Genomic DNA, 16,949 nt, shown 5'->3' on the forward strand with positions numbered 1-16,949 from the left:
CGCTAAATCGAATTAGCTACGGAAAACCTGACAATTTAAGGTGCTCCGGTTTGCTGCGAGTGTTTTCATCGCTGTAAAAGATTCTCACAGCCGCTGTCTGACTATTAACAGTCAGCTTTACAATCCGGTTGACACCTTTTTTAACAACACTGGCCATGTTTGTGTAAACATTGAGTATTCGGAGCTGCTACGCCTGTTATTTCCACTAGCTTCTCGCACCAAAACACGACATGACGCCTGATGGCTAATGGTGGGTGAAATGATTAAAGTTGACATTTCATTTAGATGGATGACGGATGTGTTCTGTACTCAAGCCGAATAAAAGAGTGGCGTGTTATCTCTTGGAAATCCTCAGTTCCCAGTCTCTAAATGCAAGCATCGTGTTCATTCATCACCGACACCATTGACTTGACAGTTTTGTGAAGCTAGTTTCGCGTGACGGATGCCACATAAGAGACAGGAGCGGCGCTTAGCATGCCAAGCTATCTGCACGATGACGGCTACGTTACGGATACGCTTCGTCCACTTTAAAGGATGTCATTTACCTTTAGAAAGCGGCGGGTCGTGGGGGCGTTCGGGTGAACCTCTGCCGTCCGGCGGTGACAGTCTCTGCCTGCGGACCAGCCTGCCGTCCGAGCCGCTTCCACTCGGGTTGGCGGGACTGGAGCAACGGGACGTCGTCGGTCCTGTGTTGCTCCCGGCTACTGAGGAGGAGGAGGAGGAGGAGGAAGCAGAGCGGGTTGGGCTGAGCTGGCTTCCCCGCAGAAGCTGGTACTGCACCGTGGCGCGGACTGGCTGCGATCGGCCCGCGGTGGTGGTGGTGTTGTTGTTGTTGTTGTTGGTGAAGGAGGAGCAGGGGGAGGTGGGGGAGCGGCTGAGTCTGCCAGCTGCTGTGGATGCCGACATGATCCGTCACTTCCACTTGATGAGCTTGTTTACAAGTAGAATACTACGTCCACAACCTAACATCGCGCTTTCACATGTAGGAAGACGACACATACGCTTTTCATCTTGACAAACTTTACAGGTCAGATTCCCAAAGTTTCGGAAAGTTTATTCCCGAAGTCCACTCCGACCGTTCACGTTGCGTGTCTGCGATGGCAGCGACAAGAACAGGAAGAGCACACCAGAGTCCCGAGTGAACTTTCTACCGGAACATCGATAGTGTCGTGGTGTTATCTTCCTCGCTCCTCCTGAGTCTGTAGTTTTCTCCTTCTTCTTCTTCTTTGGTACCACACACACCACAGACAGCGGTTGACAGAAGAGGCCGGACTTCGGGTGATGTTCTCTCTGATTGGCCCTGCACGACTTCCTGGGCAAGTCACTGATGTGTTTAATGGGTCCATGGAGGCTTTAGGCCAGTATGCTGAATAACAATACATCAGTGAGTTTATGTCTGATTCTTCTTTGCAGATTCATTTGCAGAACATGGATCTTGATTCAAGTCATGTCTTTAATTTAAATGTTCTCATTCTTGTTTTGTACATTTTTTATTACAAATACTAAATACTCATTAGTCCAAGCATAAAATTAAACTAAACAAAACACCAAAAGCACTGACAAATCAGAAAGCATCAGGACTGTAGTAACTTCTTTTTAATGTCATAATCATTTTCTTGTTGTTGGTTTGCTGTTGTTTTATGTTCTGTATTTTCTTTTATGATCATCGAAGATTTAATCACATTAATCAAGTCATTTTAGTCCGAGCCACTGGTTGGTGACCACTGTAGAGGAGCTATTCGATGCATTTCTGGTATATATAACAAGCTAAACTTTCTGTGACACTTGTCTTTTTTAACTGGGCACATTAATTATCACAAAGTGTTATCTAATTTATATTTTGACTTTTCACACATCATTACAAAAAGGCCAACATGTTCCAAATCAGGGCTAAGGAGTCGTAGTCAAGAAAGGTACAGCACGTCCTAAATCTTGTCCCAAGTCAAAACCAACAAGACCCTAGTGATGAATAGGAAGTCCTAAGTCAGAACAAAAGGTACCATGTTAAGACCATTATGTCCCATCAAAGGAGCAAGTCTCACATTGACACCATCAAGTCATAAAGTCCCAGATCAAAACAAGTGAGTCTTACGTACAGTCCCCCATCAACAACAGTCCCATGTCAAGCCCAAGTCCCACACATTGTTTTGAGCCTAAAATAAATCATTTTTGAACATAGAATATAACCTGGTATATTGATGTTTCTTAACAGTTTGATAATATTATTTATTTCAAACTATCGTCCAAGTAAGAATTTAATGAGACAATAATTGACGATAAAACACCACATCCTTCTTCAAATTTATTTGTGAAGTAAGTTGCCTTCCACAGTTACAACCAGGAGAACACCAAACCAGCATGAACTGATTTTAGTGACATATTAGTGAAAGGGAAAGGTACAATCTGAATGGTATGGGCTGCTTATTAAAAGGCACATCAGGTTTTAAGAGACCCAGTTTGATCATGTATAAACAATTTAGAGGTAAACACAGTATTGCTGCACAGTATAGCTCACTCTGCAAAATTCACTCTGCAGAGTTCAAAAGCTCATGTTTATCAAACTAAGCGAGAACAAAGGACAATACAAAGGTAAACAAGATGTCAGTCCATCCAGCTTCGTGTTCTCTGCTGAGATCATGGTTCAAAGCAGGACGTGCGCATCTATCTAAAGACAACAGTACTCAAAGTAAAAACTACTGATGGACGAATGATGAACTAAAAACCCCTGTATTTTTACAGTGTGTATCAACAAGCACAAAAGCTAGCTAAGATTTAATCATTCTACCCCAAACTCTCAAATATAAACTCTAACAGAGCACAACTGTTGAAGAGTTGAAAGACGATGGGACACACATGCAGAGAGGGGCACAAAGTCTATTTACTAGTGTTAAGTTAAATAAAATTATATTTGAAAACCTTAAATTTCTATTTTGACATAAATGTATGAATTCAAACATTTCCAATGATCCACGCCTATTTTCAAAATTATTCAAGGCCTGGATTTTTCTTTTCAAATTCACAAAGGTTCAAGGATTTCAAATGACGCGTGGGAACACCTGCAGCTCTTGAGCCTTGTTCTGTGTTTAAAACACAAACAGCAGGTGACTTCACATGATATGCAGTACCACATCACTGTTCAGTATCAGTTAATGAGACAGGGCTCGTGCTGTTCACAACAATCACTTTGTCTACATGTAAAAAGTGGTAGTTCAGTTTAATTTCTGAGGTATTCACTATGAACACCAGTATATTGAGCGAGGTCAGAACTAATAATTAGTATATTTTAACCAATGTAGTGAACAGTGTGTTCCATAAGGAAGGCCATATTCATGAAGGAAAATAAGGACATGGAGGTCATTGGCAGCTGTAAAACACTCAAAATATTGATTGTTGAAAGAAGTGTTGCTGCCTCATATAATGTCAAATATATAAAAGGCAATGGCATCATATTAAATTATGACAGAAGACACAGGAAGCTGAAGTTAGTAAAAAAAAATTATTTTTTCATTTAGACAATCCTCTGAATTAGTTGCTTCTATCCAGTGACTCTAATGAAGAGTTGTCCAAGTGCCAAGCTTTTAATAGTTGCTATTGCTTCATCATCCAGGAGCCACAGCCTCAAATGAGCTCAAATAAAGCAGGCTTTTTCTCATAGCTTTTGAAAAGACAACCTAGTATGAACAATACATATCTCACATCACAAGGACGATGGATCTGTATGTAGTAACTTATCACCCTTTACTTTAGGGATCATTCCAATTTCGTACAACTTGGGTCTTGTCATTATAGTTTGGGTCACCCTGTGTACCTGTAATAAAAGAACAGCGCTTACAAAGTGCATTGTGGCAACATGGAGGCTGAAGTCTGGCAGGACAAGAGACAAAGGCAGTCTGTACTGATGAGCTAACACTGGGACGTAAACCCAGCTCCAACACGTCTTTACAACCCAATTTTATATGAACATGACTACTACTGCCAAATTTCAGACCTAAACTTGACCAGAGAACCAGAGGCTACATTCATGCTTTGCTTCCAATGACTGTATATAAAGATGGACAACATGACAGTTCCCAAAAGTGATGCCAAATCATCTCTATCGCCCCCTGCAGGCTGTCTGCAGTGTAGGTCATAACCCCCACTCCATCCATATTAGAAGAAGGGACATGGACACCTCAAACAATTGTTTTCCAAAGATCGTCTCTGTTATTTGAAGTAGTTCTTATCACACAGATTTTTTTTCAAAATTCATGTTTCTGACAAGTTTGGTTTCAATTAGTTATTTGATGCTATAAAAACAGGGTGAAATGTCATAACTGATAGATGAGACTGACTCATGATTGGCCAAGCACCTGTATCACCTTTAGACTACAGTTTCACCAAATTACGTCATCAGCACAAGATGGCAGCGTCCATTACCGGGACATTTTGGCTTCATTTCTTTTTTACTTGTGGAGATGCATAGTCTTTATATACGGTCATTGTTTACTACCGTGACCTTGTCAAGCTAATACCACATATTGGCTACAGCTCTTTTTATCTTCTTGTAATTAAAAAAAAAACATGAAATATTGAGTTACTCAGCTACACAGTAGAGAGAGGAATTTGACTTTGTACATTAATTTGATAATAACGAAACCCAAAACCGACATCTAATAAGTAGATACTTTAATTGAAAAGGGGACAGTAAAACTATTACCAAGACTATCTTTGGTAAATTACCCATCATGGTTTGTTGGCCAACTTCCTGGTTCAAATTTGACCTGATTTACTTACAATATTTGTAAGCAATGTCAGATTGACACCAACATTTCAGGTGTGTTTGTTTGCATCATTGTCCCCAGAACTCAGCAAATGTCTTGGTAAGTAAAATGTAATTGACCCAAGTTGTCATAACCCATAATTATCCCGTTCACAGTTAGACAACATCATTATAACACACTGTACTCCATGTATTCACACTGAGCAGCACAACAGGGAACAAGGCCATTCTGTTCCAGCAAATTCAGTTAGACCCTGTCATCCTCATCAGTTCAATGCTTTTTAAATCTACAACTTTTGGGTTTTTTTATGTCATTTTAGTGAGAGTTTAAATCCTCATAATCCTACAGAATCACATTTGCTTATTCAATAAGTTGTGGAGCTGTAACTTCTCATATAGTTCCCCACATTGTGAACTCCTGCCGACAGCCACCGATATATAAACATTCAATCAAACTAGGCATTATGGAGCACTGAGTTCTCTAAAGTGAAGTCGTAATGAAAATTAGCCAGGTTGTAGTTAATGTCCCGGGACAGCAGCACATCAGGAATCAGCTGGAATCCTGCCTGCATAGTCAGGACATGAGGAGCCAAAGTGAAGGGGACGTCTCCGAGGACATCCGGAAGAGTCGAAGCAGTTTCCGCTGCTGAGGGGACTGGTACTTGCCCTATTGTGGGTAAAGGTGGATAGAGCTCTCTGTTGTCATGTTGAACTGGAGGTGTGTAGGATGACTGTGAGGAAAAGGAGATATAGATTTACCATCAGTGTACAGTGGTGAAACAGAGTCTGCTCAGATATTACTTTTATAAACACAGTTTCTGCTTTTTCTGCCCCAACAACAGCAGTTGGAGGGCTTTAGGATATCAGCACCGTACCATGTTGTAACAAAAGAAAATGATACAATATATGGACCGACTGTATGTGATTTAACCAACAGTCCCCTTAAATTCAAATCAAGCTGCACCAAATTTCCCATTCACATAGATTTCAGTTCCCTATAAAGGCCTGGTTTTTTCATCACGATCCATGAATTATTCCCTGGAAAAATGTTGAAAATGTTGAAAAATGTCCTATCGCACAATCATCAATTACTCCAGATCTGCACCAAAATTGAACTGGTTCTTCCCTTACCCATACCGCATCCTTCCACCAAGTATGGTGGACATATATATTCAGTAAAAATATGTAGTATTCACCAGGTAGTGCAACAACATGCTAGGCCCTGTCCCAATTCACCCCTTAGCCCTACCACTTGGCTCTACCTCTATGTTTTGCATGTGGCCTTGAAGGGGTAGAGTTGTCCCATAACTTGGGATGTAGTGGTAGTGGCCACCTGGCCCTTCAAACACCCCTTCAACCGTAGTGTTTTCAGGACCCCCCTAAAAAGATGGGGTAGATGGAAATTCTCGAATGCTATACCAACAGACGAAGCGAATCAACATGGCGATCGCTGTGGTTAAAATGCTCATAAATGTAAGTATGAAATCTTGCAAAATTACATTTAAATCCAGCAGAATATCTTATTTCAAGTGTTTCAGAAAAATTGCAATTCCCGCCGTCAAAACAAGCATGTAAACAGTCTGAGTGAGAGTAACGATCGTTACTCCCATGTCCCGTATATGAAGTTTAAAAAACAAAACTTCTCCGCTCATGTTTTACATTTTCAGACCGGGGCAGAAGTTTCTATAGACAGGACTAACGTTACGTTGAAATAACTGATGTAAACATGCTGACTGACTGTGTATTGATCAATAGATCAATCTGTCCATTCTGTCCTGCAGTTGTCAGATGTGTCAGTATTATAATGTTGGTTGATATGGGTTCTGTCAGTTGAAAGTGTTTGTCACTGTAATAACGTTTGTTGCTGCTGCTGAAGACGTAGCAATGGGTGTCCCACTTCCTAGGGGAAGATTTTCTAGCCCTCTCACTTGTGGCTCTGTTGGGAGGTGGACACTATGGCGCGAGTGCTATGATATTTGCTAAATATATTCATAGTTTCCACAAAGATACTCTTTAATTTGGTGACTTTGTGTAATCCTTAGGTTATATTCAACTGTTCGCCCCAGCCTCTACCAAAAAAAGACTTTGACACAAGCTGCAGTTTGTGTGATCCAAGGGTTTTTATTCTGGGGTGTCGTGATGTAATCAGCCCCTTCAGGTACAGTATTTAGCAGAGCTTCAGACATTTCTTGATTCAGTCATGGCTGCATAGAATTTCCTGGATAGAGATGTTTGAACAGTCTGAGTCATGTGCAGGTCATATTATTGATTTAATATGTGTAGATCTAGGAGGCACATTCAAACATGCTTTTCCTAATTACTGCAGCCAAATACAAAAGTACTAAAAGCAAGTTAATGATTTACACTGACCACACTGCCATTCATTGTGGCTGTAATGGTGCACATCAAAGTGGTTTCCCATGGTTACACACTGTGTGCTGTTTATCCCACCACTGTATCCATGAAGCTGACTGGCATAACACTTGATGTTGATGATATAATATTTAATCATGACATTTCTATTTTGTTCACCAAACCAAAAATAATCAGAGGGGATAAAAGGCTGCTAATAATGTGGAAGTAAGTAAATTCATATTTTTTTCATTATAATGAACTCAACACAGTGTGAAGCCGCTGTTATTAGAGTGAAGAAAACTTTACAGGGCTCAGTCACAACTTAAAAAATGTGTTGGTTTCACTGGAACTGATGAAACTGTGCACCAGGAACCAGGAAGGAAGTTTGTGCTTTCACCAAGAGATTCACTCTAAATTCTGACATGGAAATGTGTGGCATGCGAACTATTTGAGACCACAAAGAGAACCAACAAGTCCCAAACTGAGGAAGCTATCATATCAGCTGTGTCATCCATGATTCTCTGCCAAATGAGAAGCAACACGAGGAGAACTTTCTGCTCCTTATCCAGTCGGTCGTGAACAACACAGAGTTTCCAGGAGCTAATTGACAAAGACTTGTGAATGAATTTCACAGTGCCACTCTTTTGTGTTTAACAGGAGTGACACCACAAGCACTGATGATAAAAGCCTGCCCCCTAACTGCTCATGATTCCAATCATCACTTGAAAAATAGGGCTCCATGATTTTGAATAAAAAATGAGGAGTCGTGATTTTCTTCACCTGGAATTTAGATTTAAAAAATGTCCTCAAGATTCTTGAACAATATGTTTTTAGCTAATGAATGGATGGATATGCATTACTGTCATTCTGAAGACAAAACAAACAATATCAGGAATGAAACAAATGTTAACAAAACATTAGACTGTATAATCTAACATGAAAATGAAGACCATGATAAACCTAAGGCCTTATATGCAGCTAACTGCTTGAAGATTTTTCCAAGAACATTGACAGATGATGTATTCCAGTTTTGAGGCCTCAGACAGGAATGACAATAAGTCTTTTATATTTATTGTTATTATATATTTATACTTTTCTGCAGCTGAAATCCCAGCAAGAATACACAGGTATTTCCTGGCCAGCACAGACAGTTTGGGATATTGACCTTTGTGTTCCCTCTTAATGGGTCCTTCCTGCTGTCAATGTAACATAAGAGGAGGAAGACATGGCTTGCTCTTGCTGTAATGTTGTAATGTAATGCTTTATTGTGTCACTAAAATACATGGATTGCCCTAAAAAATAAACATTTATCAAAACTGTTTGTGATGAGTAGGTGACTTATTTTGCCTTGATCAACTTTGCACAGGCACAGAGCTTCATAGACTTCAGCCATAAAGCAGCTTCTATGCGCTGACATCACCTAAAGGAATGTACCACAAGATAAAGGACTGTCCTCTTCTCTATGTGAGCTGGGTGGACACGCGGGACATGTAGGTTTGCTCCATCAACCCTCCATCCATGCATCGATCTCAAACTGAAGGGCGTAGGAGGCAAAGAAGGCAACAATATTTCACACTTAAAGGCCATTATCTTTGACAGTGGGAGGGGCACTGTGCTGACACCTACTACATCAATATTTGCCATATCTGTCAGTGTCAAGAGGTTCTAACACCTTTGAAGTCAAACTACATGAACATTCTCAATGATGTAATGACAAATCCCATAACAAGAGCTCAAATGATCTCAGCACCTCTGAAGGAAGTTCTGTGGAAAGTGTATGATAACAGTTGAGATTAATGACTTTCTTACTGCTCCATGTTTTTAGATTTCAAAGTCACCTTTATATTTGCCAGCTGTGCTTCTACAGGTCCTTACCATGTACTGAACATTGACACGAACATGGCACCGAGCACTTAGCTGCAGAGACTGCAGGCTGATTGAACAGTGAGTGTGTATGTGCAAGGAACACTCAGGAATTAGAGCTACATTTGAATATGTTCCATAAAGGTCATTGGTGGGAAGTTGTTGTGAAGACAGAAAAGGGGATTTTCTTCAACATTGAGATTCAGGCTGTCTGATGAGTTCATGATGTGCTGTCTTGCAAGTAGTGTTCAGGCCTGGTGTAAGTGTGTAATTAAAGACAAATGTAAGACTAAATGCAGAAAAGATGCTGTTACAGGAAATGTTGAGGCAGAGGTTTCCTTTGGGACTAGAGCACAGGGAGGGTGTAGCAACAAGGTCCCTACAAGCTCTTGTTTTCTGTTGTACTCTCAAACACTCAGTTTCTATGAAACAAAGCATAAAGCACCTTCACAAAAACTCATACTTACTATAATAAATGAGCTTTCACAGTAGTCATTATAGTTACCTTGTGGAGTTTTTGACCTTGGTGGTATCATTATGTAACCATTTGGTCATAGACTTAGTTGTATTAAGTTATTTAGTGCAATATGCAGAATATGCACATGGTATTGCAGCAGACTGCAGAGGGGGGTTGTAACTATCCGTCACACAGGCACAAGCAGACTCTTGAGTATGTCCATTATTATATTTTGATATGGTTTCCTTTGCAAATGCTTCTTTTACCTTCTAGTTCAACTCTCTGTCCAGACCAAAATAGCGTTCATCTTCCAAAACTGAGCTTTTAAAACCTGGCCCACTGAGTGTTTGAATCTGGAAATGCTCATTGATAGGTGCTGAGGGCTGTGTGGTGGTAATGTACATGTATAGCAATAGTTAGCACAATGCTCTCTTGAGGCAGTGCAAAGTTATTGTGCTTTCGACAAACAAAACCATGGTCTGAAATGTTCCTGCTAATAAGGCTAACACCAACATATAGATCTATTTACAAACCAATATGATGACAAGAAGACTTAAAGCCATAATAGTGTTGTCAGCTACAGGTAGGTTCTCAGAAGCTTTCTGCTCTTTTCTCTTTTCAGTTTTATCACCAGATGATGTTTGATACATTTGGGTATTCTTCACATTCTTATTTTGTGTACCAAGTGATTAAAGCCTATCTTAGATCAGTAAGTTTTGGAAATCTGGTGTCTGTGTCGGTCCTCATAAAAATGGAAGAACAAGGTTGTGTGTGTGTGTGTGTGTGTGTGTGTGTGTGTGTGTGTGTGTGTGTGTGTGTGTGTGTGTGTGTGTGTGTGTGTGTGTGTGTGTGTGTGTGTGTGTGTGTGTGTGTGTGTGTGTGTGTGTGTGTGTGTGTGTGACTCTTTGGAGTGAGGTTACAGTGTGATTGCATCTCAGCGCTTCCTGTTGCACCGTGTTATTAAGACTGGAGGGATGAACCGCTCACTAATTGTGGGACATGTGGTGACTCCAAGATGCCATATGGACCTAACAGAGTGTGCACGAACGCACAAACGCACGCATGCACACACACACAGACACACACCAAAATACCCTTAATTAAAAACCAAGTAATTAACATTGAAGTCTTAAGGCTCATAAAGTAAATATAGGAACAAACAGAAGGCCAGCAGAGATGTTCAGCAGCTTCTGTTTGAGCTCAGCTTTAAAGCCAGAGTGGTGGATGGTAGAGGCACATATTGGCACAGTGGTTCAGCCTGACCTTCCAGCACCTGCTGGGAAACTCACAACTACCGGTGTAAACGGTGAATCACTTAGTATAAGAAGAAAAGAACAACTTAGGTCTTTTCTTCCTCATGAAAACAGCATGTTTTTTTTCTTTGAATGTCATACTATGAAGCATCTATCAGCGTGCTCACCTTTGATGGCTGCACTATGACGTTTGTTGATGGATGTGTGACGTTCATGCTCTGCATCTTCCTCCTCTGTTCTTCAGCTGTTTCTCCTGCAGAGCAAATAAGGCAGATGCTTTCAGAAAAAAAATACTAAATGGACATATGGAGGTAAAATTACAGAGTTTCAGGATTTTGTTAAACCAAACCAGCCAATTTATACCAAAGGTCTAAGATAAACAAAATGTTGGAAATTCCAGATGTCTCCAAAATAGCTCTTTTTTCTCTTAGGCTGAGAGGAACTGAAGTCGTTTTGTGAGGGAGGAACTACCCAGTATTAGCATGAAGTCCCAAACAAAGTGCATGGTGAGTGTATGAGATCACCAACACTTAGCTATTGACTGAATATGCAGACGATAACAACACCGTAAAAAATGAACTACATATGTTCCAGAGAATAGAAATACAATCTGGACAGTCATGTATCAGTATAGTATGTCCCTACCTATTTTAAGGTCATGCTGAAAGCCTGGCAGCAGGCTGCTGTAACTGAGCCAATTCATTTGATCCCCTTGTCAAGTGGCTGAAACACTGAGTGAAAAGAGGCGCTGATGGGAGGACGAAGTGAGAAGGTACTGGTGTTATCCTTCTAGTCCTCTGCAGGGCCAACATTACTTTGTCCACAGAATGAAATTGTTCACATTGCCTCTGTCTCAGCTCCTGAGTCTCTGCACTTGATTATTCATAGAGACATATTTTCCTCTGGGAATCAACAAGGCCTAAATAAATAAATAAAAAAGTATAATAAGAATGCTCAATATCATTTGTAACTTATAATATAATTATAATAATATGAACTTCAACTAGTGTCATGCTATGGCAGCAACACTTTATTTCAGGGGTTGTCTAATGTTAACTCATGTGTTAAGATCTTTTGCCATTTTATGAGACAGAAGATTATTTTGACAGAAGGTAAAAAAAAATGTTTAAGTCATAGTTCATGGTATTTCTCAATGGATGGAGATGCACAGTTAGAGATATATGAGTTGCTGTTATGTGACCTTGGTATGAAACATGCTTTAACAGGTGGTCAAATATGCGGGTATATTGAAATCCTTGTACAAAAAGAAACTAGAAACTAGTTTTAAGGGGAATGAAACTACAGTTTCCAAGGTCAACAGTTTAACACTCGAGAAATCTGTATAAATCAATCAATCAAATTTTATTTGTATAGCCCATATTCACAAATCACAACTTGTCTCATAGGGCTTTAACATGGTGTGACATCCTCTGCCCTTAACCCCCAACAAGAGTAAGGAAAAACTACTAAAAAAAACCTTTTAAACAGGGTAAAAAGAAATGTGAGGGATCCCTCTCCCAGGACAGACAGAAGTGCAATAGATGTCACGTGTGGCAAAACAAAACCACACAGTCTGAGGAAGTTGTGAAATCTAGGATACTTTGGATTATGTCACGCAGTCAAGGCTGATCATGAGGTGAGACAATGAGCAAAGCAAAGAAATTACTTGCTGCTTCGGTACCAATTTGTCCTCCCTGCTTCTGCATATCAACAGGCTAAAAGCCCAGAGAAAGCTTGATCGGGTATCGAAAAATGAGGCTGATCCATGGAGCTGATCTATTCACTTATATTCTATGTTTGTGACATGTGTTACTTAATGCATCAGCAGCATGCGCAGCATGCAGGAAGACTTGACTCACAACAAACACATAGAGCAACAACATGGAGTGAACCAAAGATTCAGCTGTATGGAGGTATTTCACACTGGCTACAGCAGCAAGTTCGACGGCAACTTGCAATGTCAGCGAGGGTTGGTGGTAGCACTGCAAAATACAAAACAACAAACCTATTCAAGCACCTCCAGACGCATCATGCTAAAGAGCACGCTTTCTGGAGCTCCGGCGTGTGCCCCCCCCCCCCTGTCCAAGTTTAACTGTCCACTGATAGAGGTTTGATTACTGTGTATTTTGAATGTTTGACCATGTTAGTTATTCTACTTATTTATTCTCAGTTTCAGCCGTTATATTTTATATTGGATTTTGGATTCCTGTTTGCACTAAATGTTTACAAAGCAGTTTGATTACTGTTTGGGTTAATTTGTTACATTTAGTTTTACAAAGTCAGGAAGGTAATGTCTCCTCCACACGGCAAGATATACAGTTTATTGATTCAACAATGGTATTGGATCGCTATCGGGTATCCATATTGTATCGGGAGTGAAAAAGTCAGATCGATGCATCCCCAAAATTATTGCTAAACAACCAGTTTAATGGTGTTAGTGAAAATACTAACATGGCAGGTTCATGTTCATATGAGCTGATGTCACTCACCGATGATGACAAAGCCTCCATCTGCCTCCTTCTCCGATGTTGACTTCTTCCCATCTTTTCGTAGTCCGAGGAAACTGAACATGACGACACCCTGTCAACACAAGAGAATGAAGGTTAGAGCAGCGGCCCCTGTGTGTATTTGTGAGAGGTAGATTTTGATCAAATGTATACGTGCCTATGCTTATTTGTGTATTAAGTTAAAGCCTATCTTGCAGCTGTGATGTTGATGTGTGATGTCATTCACTATGATTTGTTTGATTATGTTGGAAAAGTTAAAGCAGCAGCCGTAATAGTTGCCAGGTTTCAGTTGTTGACATGTTTGATATAGGTATTATCTCACTGGATTACTCTAAGGACATTTTACTTTTGAGCTACAATGGATCAGGAGGAAATATACTCCCTTCTCCATAAAGCTACTAAATGTGCATAAGTATGTTCAGCTGGCATTTCTCTGGAGAACAGTGTGGTTCATGGTTCACGATGCAATCACAGCACGGATGGAGAGTTGATTTCAGGTAAACATAAACATGTCACCGTTACTGAAGTCACTGTAGTGCAGCACTGTACCTTTTGATCCTGGATTAAATGTCTTCTTTCAGCAGTCACAACGAAACTGTGTTCCTCCAAAGTCAAGTAACTAAAGTGGATGAACAGATGTCGTTGTTCGATAACATTAAGTTCGGGTTACAACAATGAAATCAGTTCACGGTTCCATAACGTTTGAGTTCCGTTGAGTTTGGATTCACTCGGCTACTTTCAGCTCAGTGGCGAATGTTCGAGCGTTACTGAATACGCTTTGATGTCCGAACTGCTTCAGTGCGAATCATCCATGTTGTTATGTTCTACTGTTGACGTCACTGACCTCTATAGTGTGCTCATTCGTGTAGAAACTCTGACTGCCACATTCAGTTCCGCTGCACTTCATCCTGTCAGCAGCAGCAGCCGGAACCTTTTGTTGTTGTTTCCGGGGAGCTACATACTAAAGCACAACGACGGATATGTCGTGCAAAAAACCCGGGGCGTTCGATTTTAACGCCGGGGTTTGCTTTGGCAGCAAACCAAGGGGTGGTTTCAACGTAATTTGAGAGACCCCGCCCGCTCGCGCTGCCATGTGACTCAAACCCATATAACGAAACATTTCCCGCGCTCTGCTGCATTGTCCAGACTCCAGTAGCGTCCCAGCCCGAACCCGTCAACATGGCAGGAATAATAGATGTCCCCAAACCCAGAGTCAACTGCTCCATGCTGTCGCAGTACACCAACAGACCTGTGTGCTTCGTAGGATGCGTTGAAAAGGTCGGTGTCGCCTGCAGCCACCTTGAATTACAAAGTGGAAACACCGGTGACGTCCGCGAATGTTCCCGACTTTCAGTGTTGTCTTTCTGCGTTGACAGGTTCACCCGACAGGAAAAACGTTCACTGTGTCGGATGGAGAGGGAAAGGTGGTCACAGTCGAACTGAACGACCCGGTGAGTACATGCGTGACGTCTCGGCCCAGCGGCGCTTCCGTCTGACTAGTGAAACTGTAGAGAGGCCATTACTCTTTAGTTCCTGGTGTTACACATGTGTCGCCATTTGTCGTTTCAGACCCAGAGTGCGTCTGCGAGATTGGTGTCACCGCTCACTCCCATAGACTGTGTGTAAAGGTCACTCCATGATATGACATGTTAACCTATCTTAAAGGTGCAGTGTGTGGGATGTAGTGGCATCTAGTGGTGAAGTTGCATGTTGCAGCTGAACACCCCTCCCCTCACCTTCCAAACGAGAACCTGTGGTAGACTTCAGTTGTCTTTAAACTCCAAATGTGTTTAGTTTTACTACATGGCGGCCTCTGTAGAGAGGACCAGCTCCCTATGTAAATATAAAGAAAACAATTCATACAATTTAGATGATTAAACATTATTATTATGATTATTTTGTATTCAATATCTGCATGTAGATTCCTCTCACCTAAAACTTTCACACTGAGCCTTTAACAGGAGGGAATGAAAACCATCCCATTCAAAAGACTCTTAACGAGAATGATCCCCAGTTTTGCTTCAGTACATTCAAGGCTCCAAGCTCAGCAACTCGTTTTTTATTTGTATGACTTGATACAAAATAAGGTTTTACAAGTTGTATAGGTGAAACCTGCATGTCATTTCAACCCGTGTCACGTGAGAGGTCGTGTCACAGACTTGCTGTCATCCCTGGGTTGATGAAATGTCAGCTGTGATGATGCACTGCACTCCTGGATAAACTCGTGACATTCTCTAGAGGGGCTGCATGAGAGGAGGCAAATGTCCGAGTGAGAGGCTCTGGACTCTGGACCAGCTCCCTAGGAAAATCTCTGGATACTGTCTGAAGCTGCTTTCAGACATACACTGAACTCCAGAGATCCTCCAGGCATTCTTCGAAGGGGATGTATGCGTGTACACAAATGTCAGAGTGAGAGCCTCCTGGCTTTCTGCAGACTTTCTTTGGACAGTCCCCCAGTATAATGTCGACAAAAAGTCTGTAGGAGCTGATGTGAGAACACAGCAGGAGATCCTCTGCTGGATTCCCAGCGAGCGACCCAGCGGGTGTTGATGACGTTTCTAAGGCGCGACAGACGCAAAACAGGCAAAAAACAAAAGGAATACAAATATGTCAGGATGAAAAAGCGGTGCCACACGCGTAGAAGATGCTGACAAACATTGTCAAGAGAGCTTTTGGTGCTAAGGGCCGACGCCAGTGTTGATGTGCTGTAAACAAAGACGTGATCATCTCCAGCAGCAGAATGAATTAGTTGCGTCCTCTGCTTGATGCACCCACTCACCTGAATGCTACAGAGATTTCTTTGTTCTGAACGAAGAATAAGCGAAGAATCTCCTGCTGTGTTTTTCATATGTGAAAGGCACAGGCCGGAGGACGGCTTAAGAGATCAATCTTACTTCATTAATGCATCACTCAGAGGTGTACAACTCACTCAAAGGGTGAACCTGTTTTCAGTCAACAAGGTAAAGGTGTTTAAGTTCCGTTTCATTTACGTATTTTCCAGCTTGACGAAGAGCTGAGCGGCGTTGTGGAGTTGATCGGTATGGTGTCCAACAAAGGAGGAATAATGGCCACGACGTACAACATGCTGCGAGAGGACAAGGGCATCGCCTTCGGTAGGTTTTATTTCATGAAGAGATCAAATTGGCTGTCAAACAGCAACATTCATCAGTTTGAGCTTGTTCTGTCCCACAGATCTGGAGCTCTACAATGAAGCCCTGAAGGTCGTCCATGATTTCCCTCAGCACTACCCTTTTGAGGTGACTTCCAGTGGATGAGCGTGCACGTTCAAAGATTTGTTCTCTGAAGTTGTTAGTTTTTGTGTCTAGTTTCTGTTGTCAGAATAAGATTCTCTCGAATGTATAATATCAAATAAGATTTTTTTGCAATAAAATTGAAACCCTGAAAGAATAAGGTTGGTGGAATCAAATTTTTTTAACATAAAATATGATCTTTTGTTCAAAGCAGAAATAAAACAGACTGATCCAAGAACATGAGTTTATAATACTGTACTCTAAATAGTAGCGCTGCTGTAACAACTAAATGCTTCTTTTATATATATATATTTTTAAATTCCAATTCACTTTTATTTGTATATTACCAAATCATAACATATAATCTCAAGGCACTTTACATATTAAGGTCAAAACCTTACAAGGAGCAAGCAGGAGAGGGAGACCAGGAACACTTATGTAACTCACATTTAAACTGTCAGACTGGTTGTTAAAATTTCAATAATAAAGAGAGCTGTGTTTATT

At 41.1% G+C, this 16,949-nt stretch overlaps 3 protein-coding genes across 3 annotated transcripts in view; 1 reads left to right on the plus strand and 2 right to left on the minus strand.

Annotated features, from left to right (window-relative positions):
* The window catches only part of glcci1a (glucocorticoid induced 1a), a 29,721-nt gene extending 28,444 nt beyond the window's left edge, over nt 1-1,277 (minus strand). Inside the window, exon 1 of the mRNA XM_035183695.2 lies at nt 546-1,277. Coding sequence (XP_035039586.2) covers nt 546-906 — 361 coding nt within the window. The 5' untranslated portion in view covers nt 907-1,277. The remainder of the gene's footprint in view (nt 1-545) is intronic.
* A 1,012-nt stretch (nt 1,278-2,289) lies between these two features.
* umad1 (UBAP1-MVB12-associated (UMA) domain containing 1) lies at nt 2,290-14,059 on the minus strand. Its single transcript, XM_035183696.2, has 4 exons — nt 13,744-14,059; nt 13,177-13,267; nt 10,855-10,940; nt 2,290-5,490 (listed from the first exon to the last, which is right to left on the minus strand). The coding sequence occupies exons 2-4, from the start codon at nt 13,256-13,258 to the stop codon at nt 5,215-5,217; spliced, it is 444 nt and encodes a 147-aa protein (XP_035039587.1). The 5' UTR covers nt 13,259-13,267; nt 13,744-14,059; the 3' UTR covers nt 2,290-5,214.
* A 220-nt stretch (nt 14,060-14,279) lies between these two features.
* rpa3 (replication protein A3) lies at nt 14,280-16,602 on the plus strand. Its single transcript, XM_035183697.2, has 4 exons — nt 14,280-14,472; nt 14,571-14,645; nt 16,196-16,307; nt 16,387-16,602. Exons 1-4 carry the CDS (start codon nt 14,374-14,376, stop codon nt 16,467-16,469), a joined length of 369 nt encoding a protein of 122 aa, XP_035039588.1. The 5' UTR covers nt 14,280-14,373; the 3' UTR covers nt 16,470-16,602.
* The last annotated feature ends 347 nt before the right edge of the window (nt 16,603-16,949 follow it).

Source organism: Hippoglossus stenolepis, chromosome 17, assembly GCF_022539355.2.
Source record: "Hippoglossus stenolepis isolate QCI-W04-F060 chromosome 17, HSTE1.2, whole genome shotgun sequence".
Classification (NCBI taxonomy): Eukaryota; Metazoa; Chordata; class Actinopteri; order Pleuronectiformes; family Pleuronectidae; genus Hippoglossus; species Hippoglossus stenolepis.